The sequence below is a fragment of the Cornus florida genome, unplaced genomic scaffold (genome assembly GCF_030987335.1).
Source record: "Cornus florida cultivar Cherokee Brave unplaced genomic scaffold, ASM3098733v1 CherokeeBrave_3.0.0_Hap2_Chr03, whole genome shotgun sequence".
In the NCBI taxonomy this organism is placed as follows: domain Eukaryota; kingdom Viridiplantae; phylum Streptophyta; class Magnoliopsida; order Cornales; family Cornaceae; genus Cornus; species Cornus florida.
The window spans coordinates 91,912,133-91,920,570 of record NW_026775573.1 but is presented as its reverse complement, the minus strand read 5'-3'; the positions used below and the strand labels follow the sequence as shown (position 1 = coordinate 91,920,570).

At 41.1% G+C, this 8,438-nt stretch overlaps 1 protein-coding gene across 1 annotated transcript in view; it reads left to right on the top strand.

Moving 5' to 3' along the window:
- Positions 1-988: 988 nt before the first annotated feature.
- LOC132300863 (brefeldin A-inhibited guanine nucleotide-exchange protein 1) overlaps positions 989-8,438 on the top strand; it is a 30,289-nt gene continuing 22,839 nt past the window's right edge. The window contains exon 1 of the mRNA XM_059798125.1: positions 989-2,299. Coding sequence (XP_059654108.1) covers positions 1,260-2,299 — 1,040 coding nt within the window. The 5' untranslated portion in view covers positions 989-1,259. The remainder of the gene's footprint in view (positions 2,300-8,438) is intronic.

Sequence of the window (8,438 nt, the reverse complement as noted above, 5' to 3'; positions counted from 1 at the left end):
AAATATGAACTCGAAGCCTCGCCATGGTCGAGTGCAATTGAACCACTCCTTCAACTATTCCTGCCTATGACATAGTCCTATGATCAATCTCCTGAAAAATAGCAACAAGTTCATTATAGTATGTTGGCAGAGGGTGGCCATTCTGCTTTGTAGAAAAAGACCTCTGATTCAATTAAAAAATACACGTTTCATCCGATTCGTCATAGAAGGTTCTAGACACCGCCTCCCATATCTCCTTAGCTGTAGGAAGACGAATAAATTACTGTATCCATGATGGGCTCTTCTAGTCAATGAGCCAACTCTTGATTCAATGATTTTTGGTTGTCCATGCCTCCAATTTCGGATCTCTAGGTGCGGGTTTTGTCGCTTCTTCGGTGAGATACCCAGCCTTGTTACGAGTGCCAATCCGCATCTCCATAAGTTGAGACCATAATGAGTAATTAGTCTCATCTAGTATAATTCCAATTGGAAATGTAGAATTGTCTTTGCGGACTATGATCTGCGGTGCCGGAGTCGGGGTTGGTACGCTAGTTGCGCCTGAAGTAATCGTCATTTAGACCAACAACAGGAATAAAATTTGAAATACAATATTATGAATTCTTAGACTGACTCTGATACCATATTAAGAATATAAAAGAGAGAAACTGTATATTGTATTGATATATGAAATATGAGATACACAACGATTTATATAAGCGACGAGATGTGTGAAGGGCAAAAAAGTAAACAAATTACACAAATATATTAGGAAATATAGTTCATGCGTGTCCACACACACACACAACACAACACATTAACAAGTGAGACAAAGAAGCGGGTGGGTTACCAAATGTAACGGGGTTGGAATAAAATTAAATACGCATACCTGTGGTGTCGGCCAAGGGAGTCGAAGGAAAGAATTCGCCGCTAGCAGTGAGAGAGAGCGCACTTGAAAACGAAGTCCCACCATCAATTGTGTCTGTTACGTTTTGTTTAAGAAAAGTAGTCACTCACTCCTACCGAATTAATTAAGAAAATTCAATCCTCTCCATATTCTTCTACTTCTAGTAACATTTTGGCTTCCCATCGTCGTCGTCCACCTCCTCCCCATTCCTCTTTCTCACCCCTACACATTCTTCACTCCAACATCAAAATTATTCACACATTTGCTACATCAACATCCGCTCACTTACTCAGCTTCTCTCTCTATATATATACATATATATACACACACACATACACCCATACAAAATATATATGTTTAGAAGACGAAGAAGAAGATGTCAGCTTCGCAAACCCTAGGCGGCCCCTCCCGCTGTGGTTCCGTTTTGGGGCCATCGCTCGACAAGATCATCAAGAACGTTGCCTGGAGAAAGCATTCCCAGCTCGTCGCCGCCTGCAAATCTGCACTCGACAAGCTCCAAACCCTCTCCGATTCCTCCCCCGACGATCCCTCCTCCCCTTTGTACGCTGTGTCTCTATCTGATGCCGAATTCTTCCTTCAACCCCTCCTTCTCGCCCTCAATTCTGGATCTGCCAAGGTCATTGAGCCTGCCCTCGACTGCCTCTTCAGATTGTTCTCCTCCGCCCTCATCCGCTGTGAAATCGATCGTGCCGATAACTCCCTCCTCTTCCGCCTTGTGGAAGCTGCCTGCAAGTGTTCCAGTCTGGGCGAAGACAACCTCGAGCTTGCTGTACTCAAACTCTTACTTTCTGCTGTTAGATCCCCGTTCGTGTTGATCAGGGGTGATTACTTGGTACACATTGTTAGGACTTGTTACAATGTCTATCTTGGTGGCTTGAATGGAACCAATCAGATCTGCGCAAAGGCAGTTCTTGCTCAGATGATGATTATTGTTTTTACCAGGGTTGAGGAGGACTCCATGATGGTTAAATTTAACAAGGTTTCTGTTTCAGATTTGTTGGAGTTTGCCGATAGGAACTTGAATGAAGGGAGCTCCATACAATTTGTACAGAACATTATTAATGAGGTTGTGGAAGTAAATGAATCAGTTTTGGATTCAAAACCAACTCTAGTGTTGCAAAATGGGAATGGGAATCTTCCGGGGGCAAACATACATCGAAAAGCTGAATTGGGCGATGGGGAGTCGAGCGATGGTGCCAGCTCCACTTCTAGTGCTGGCAGTAAGATTAGGGAAGATGGGTTTATGCTTTTCAAAAATTTGTGTAAATTATCAATGAAATTCTCATCACAGGAGCATTCCGAGGATCATATCCTTCTCAGGGGAAAGATATTGTCTTTGGAGCTGCTAAAGGTAATCATGGACAATGGGGGTCCGATTTGGCGCACTAATGAGAGGCAAGTGACAGTTTTCCTACTCATTATCTCTTGTTGACTTCCTCTTTTGAGTTGAATGTTTATTATGCCAAATGTAGCTAGGGGTTCTTTTTCCTTTTGTATCTTAGGTCATTCAATGGGTTTATTGTGATTATGTAAATCTAAAATTAATGGCTAGAAACAAAGGAAGAAAAACTGAGAATAGACTAAATAATGAGAAGTTGAGTGATTTAAGTGATGTTTTGATAAAAGGAATAATTGTTTTTAAAATTAACGATGTTGAATCGGGATGTCTGACTCTGTTGCCGCCCTACAGAATTTTCTTCAGTTTGATGAGTAAATGTTGATTGAACAGAATAGAAATTTTAAAGCATTTTCTGTGCAGTTATCACACTCACACTATGGATGTTGCTATCTTCATTCTGCCCCTCATTACATATACATGAATCAATATAAGAAAAAAATTGTTCCCTTGGACCATATTAGAAAAACTATAGAGGTTACAGATACTAATGGCTAAGGAATCCCATTAGTCAGCTACTATGTGATTTCTGATAAATAGGTGAAACTAAGTAACTTTCAATCTTTCATAATAAATCCCGTAACTATTAGGGATGGCAAAATTTGACACAACCCGCCAACACGACTCGAACACGACACGAGTTAAGCATGTTTGTATTGACCTTAAACGGGTTCGGGTCGTAAACGGGTTAACACGATTAATCTGTTTAGTTAATCGTTTCGTGTTTGGGTTGAGGAGTTCAATCCATGTAACCCGTTTATACTCATTTGTCATAAAAATTTTTATATTTAAGTTCCAAAATAACTATCTAAACTTGTGCGTTGTAATTTACTCTTTTGTAAACTAGAGACTATTTAGTAATTTGGTTGGATTGAAACTTATATTTTTTTAGTATTTATCGTTTAAATGAGTATTATTAATAATTTAAGTAATATAATGTTTTATTTTAGTATATAGGTCATTAAACGTGTTATACGTGTAACCTGTTTAATAAACAGGTTAGGTTAGTATTGAGAGTTACTGACACGAATATTAAACGGGTTGTGTTTGGGTTGAACTATTTAGTAGAATACCACGATTATGACTCGCGAACATGAATTGCCACTCTCAGTAACTATCAAACAAAATAAAAAATTACTCATATGCACACACAGACATACACTAAAGTTAGGTTAGAGGTTAATAAGCTGCCATTGTTAGTTCTAGCAATTAATCCATCAATGAAATCCATAGTTATTAAAGGCTTTAAGTGCACTATTCAAGTTGAGAATAAGCTACAATTTTGAACTACCTTCCCTAGCATCTGCATTCTTAAAGACTTCTATTAATTTTTTACCGATTGAAGCTTTTGGAGTGAAGACAACATATTCTCCTAAGTTGGTAAGTTTATCCAAGTGTCTTTTATTTTTTATTTATTAATTTTTTGATAAGTAAAATTTCATTGGGGAGAGGCAGTTGCACAAAAAGCCCAAAAGGCTCACTAAATGCTCAAACTATCAACAAAATCCCTATAATAATCAAGAGATTTACAATTTCTCTTCTTAACCCAAAATAATAATGTACTCAAAATAGAATACTTTAAAGCCCAAATAGGAGATTACATCCTTCAAAAGATCGTCTGCTTCGGTCCGACCACAAGCCCCTCCAAACGAAAAGGGGAGTGCCCTCTAAGCATCACGGGCTTGCAACCAAAGACACACCAAAAATGGCAAAGGACAAGGACCAAACATCCTGAGCCACTGGGCAATGCAAAAGGAGATGATTCACAGACTCCTCATCTCTTTTGTACATGCAACACCTATTCACTACAATCAAGCGTCTCTTCCTCAGGTTGTCAATCATCAAAATTCTTCCCAAAATTGATGTCTGCACAAAGAACACAACTTCCAAGGAAACTAGTTCCCCCAACGCCAACTAGTCTCCTATCCAATGATCTCACCCCAAACATCCCATGGTGTGGACCCACCCAGCTCCACTTATCAGGGCACTCCTCTTTCACTCTCTGGTTGTACAACAGAGCCAAGAGATTGACAACCTCCTCCAACTCCCAATCTTGGAAGTGCATCTCAAAGCGCACATCCCAAGTCACTCTACCACTAACAAGCCAATAACAGTCAGCAATTGAAGTGAGCCTGTCCGCTGTAATCCTGAAAATTCTCGGACAAAAGCAAGCAAGAGACTCCTCTCCACACTTTGCGTCCAAACCGAACCATCCTCCCACTCCGCACCCTGAATTGGATGTGTTTTGAAAACTCATTCCATCCCTTCAGAATGAATTTCGAAACCCCTACCCCCGCCTACATGGTCACCTCCATCGATGTCCAACCACCCCACTCCTCCCCAATTCTGGTAGAAATAACCCTCTGCCATAGACTAGCTCTTTACATCAAGTTTCTTGGTTTAAAAAGATGCAAGTACTTCTTAAGTAGAAGGTTCCTACACTGATTACCTAACCAGAACTTCACATTCTCATTGTTCCAAGTTAAACTTCAATTGTTTGAAGAAAATGTATACCCTCAAGGAAAATTGCATGGACACGACCTACCCTATAAGTCCTAAATTGATGAATTCTTTGAGCTCCCTATCCGACCATACTTCATAATAGGCACCTTCTTTTACTAACAACTATTCTAAACTGTCAATCTCTCACAACAATTTGCCTGCATGAGTTTCTTTAGCACAAGATGTAGTCTAAGCAAACCAACCTTTTAGGGGGTCGGAATAAAATTCCCATCAATGAAGTAAATGTATCTCCTCGAACATGCCAAATGAAGTCTCTTGGAAGCTTATCCAATTTTATGGCGGCTGAGGAAATCAAAATCTAAAAATAAAGTCGAGATACTTTTAATATTGAAGTGTATTTTCGATAAATGTTAAATTTTCTTCCTCGAAAAGCCAACTTCTTTTCAACCACACGGTGTCCTTCAATTTCGCAATGGCTCAATCCTACACTTCTTTTGACTTGAAAGAAGATTCCTGAATCAACCCAATACTACTAGGAGGAGAAGAACTCATTGTTGTGCTGAGATTAACTGAGAGAGTATCCATCTTAATGTTCTCTACTGGCACAATTTCACTCTTACATAATTTTACTGATGGGCCACTGGAGCTTAAAACAAAGAAGATCCCGTCAAGAAAAAGATAATAGTCTCTATTGGACACGATTCTCAAAAAACCCCAGAATCTTTAGCTTCCTTTCCTCCCCTTAACTACAAAGCCTTCTAACATATTTTCATTGTAAGGCTTTTCAATCAAGTTACTAAAGGCTTCCATTGCAATAATAAATAGCAAAGTGAAGGTTATTAAGATATAAAGGAAAATCAAAGGATATAATGGACCTTGGGGCTCCTAGATTCTTGAAAAGACCATAATCTTTCATTAATTGTAACTGATAATGTAGTGGAGGAGGGACACAATGTATTCACTTTCTCCAATTATTTATAAAATTCATCCTTTGCACAAATAAAGTAGGAACTTTCAGTTCAAGCCTCAATCAAACATTTGGAAGACCTGGCAATAACCCATTGATACACGAACAAACCTAACATCAAAATCCAGCAATCCCGTGCCACTGGGCAATGCAAAAGAAGGTGATCAACCGTTTCCTCATCATTCTTGAACATACAACACCAATTAACCACTACCTGTGTCCTTCGCCTAAGGTTATCATGGGTCAAAATCTTCCCTAAGATGGATGTCCATGCAAAAAATGCCACTTTGAGAGGAGCCTTCGAACGCCAAATAGCCCTCCATGGAAAAAGGGGTGTCGGAGTATCTGAAAGACACCTATAAAGAGACCGTACATCAAAGCGCCTGAGGAGAGGGAAGCCACACCCAAGAGTCAGTAACATCTCCCATAATCTCCTGGCGAGGGAGTTGTTTGATGTGTGGAGAGGTTGCAGCATTGGGGCCCACGCCCGTGACTTTTGGAGGGCGACCCCTCTTGCGTTTGGTGGTGCATTTGGAAGGAGTGGAATAGAAGATCTTTAGAAGGGGAGGAATCTTTTTTCTTTTTGATAAGTAATAATGAATTAAAAAAGGCGTTCAAAAGGGGAACGCGTCCCAAAGACAATAGTGGAACTGGGGGCTAAGGCCCCAAAGAATCCAAAAAAGTAATTAAATCAACAGAAGAGGAGCATGAACTCCTCTTCACATAACTAAAGAGAGAACGAATAATAAAAAAAGTATCAACGTCGTCGTAGACGACTCCGAAGGGGAGGAATCTTCTTGGGACCTTGAAATATGTTATTATTAGTTCTCTTTTTAGTTGGGTGATGGGGAGTGTTAAGAGATTATTAGTTCTCTTTTTATAGGATGGTTGTGGTGAAGCATGCGGTGGTGGCAGATTATTTTAGGTTAGAGAATGGGAGAGTTAGTTGGGATGTGAGATTTCGCAGAAATTTTAATGATTGGGAATTGTTGGAGTTTACTAATTTAATGGGATTAATTTATAGTCAAGTGGTGGAGGGGTAAGGAAGGGATGGGATGGTGTGGAAGGGGGATTCTAGAGGGGTGTTTAAGGTGAGGTGTTTTTTTTTTTGGATGAGTGTTTAAGGTGAGGTTGTTTTATAAATGCCTTATGAATCCGATGAGTAACGGGTTTCCTTGGAAGGCTGTTTGGAGGACTTTAGCTCCACTAAAGGTGGCTTTTTTCACGTGGACAGCCCTCCAATAGGCACGAGCATGAGCCCCCACCCTTTGGCCCCTCCATACGTCAATCAAATCCCCTAAAGTCCGGGGCATAACCCATTGGATGCCAAACATACCCTAAATAAGACTCCAACAGTCATGAGCCACGAGACAACACTGGTTGACTATGATTTGTCTTCTCTTTCACAGACTCTCCATCATTCTTACACAGACAACACCGGTTGACTATGATTTGTCTTCTCTTTCTCAAATTGTCCAAAGTCAAAATCCTGCCTTAAGCTGCAGTCCAAACAAAAAAGGCCACCCTAAGAGGAGCCTTCGATTGCCAAACCGTTTTCCATGGGAAAATGGAATCGTGAAAAACCCGGAAAGGCAGAGAAAAAAGGAATGAACTTGAAAAGTCCCCTGCGAAGAAGGCACTGAAGTCAAGGAATCCGAACCAGTACCATCCACCTCCTGTCTATACAAAAGGTCCAGCAAGCCAGTGGCGTCGTCCAACTCCCAATCCTGAAAGGATCGCTGGAACCGCACATCCCAAGACAACCTACCGCTACCGAGTCGATAATAGTCAGCTACCAAAGCATGTCTATCAACAGCAATCCTGAACAACCTTGGGAACAAACAAGATAATGGGTGATCCTCGCACCAAGTATCCTCCCAAAACTGGACGTCCCTTCCTTTCCGAACTCTGAATCTAATATGCTTAGAGAACCCATCCCATTCCTTCCCAATGGATTTCCACACCCCCACATCGACAGCAGATCTGACCGGCCTAGATGACCATCACCCTTTCTCCTTCCCAAAACGACATGAAACAACTTTCCTCCATAACCTATGTCTTTTGCTACCGAATCTCCATAACCACTTGCCTAGGAGCGCACCGTTGAAATGGGCAATCTCTTAATCCCAAGACCGCCTAACTTAAACGGTTTGCACACCTACTCCCACCGGACAAGATGAAATTTAAACTCCTCCCCCTGGCTGCCCCAGCAGAAGTTCCGTTGATGCATCTCAAGTCTTCCAACAATAGAGTAGGGGATCTGGAAAAGTGAAAGAAGATAAGTTGGAAGATTGGATGATGTACTCTTCACCAAAGTAACTTTCCCTCCCTTCGAAAGCTATTGCTTTTCCCACCCAGCCAACCTTCTCTCGAAACGCTCTATCACCGAGTCCTAACTCCCCACTCTCCTTGACGAATCACCCAACGGCAAGCCTAAGTAAGAAATAGGGAAGGAGCTCGTCCCACATCCTAAAACCGCCGCAAGAGAAACCACCTCCTAAACCTCCCCCATTGGAAGAAGCACACTTTTGCTCACGTTGACTTTCAAACATGAGACTACCTGAAAGCAGACCAAGACACATCTCAAATATCTCAGTTGGGACACATCTGTCTCACAGAAAACTGGAGTGTCATCCGCAAAAAGCTGGTGAGAGATCTCTAACTGCTAAATTGAATCTGGACCAATCCTGAAGCCCCTGATAAATCTC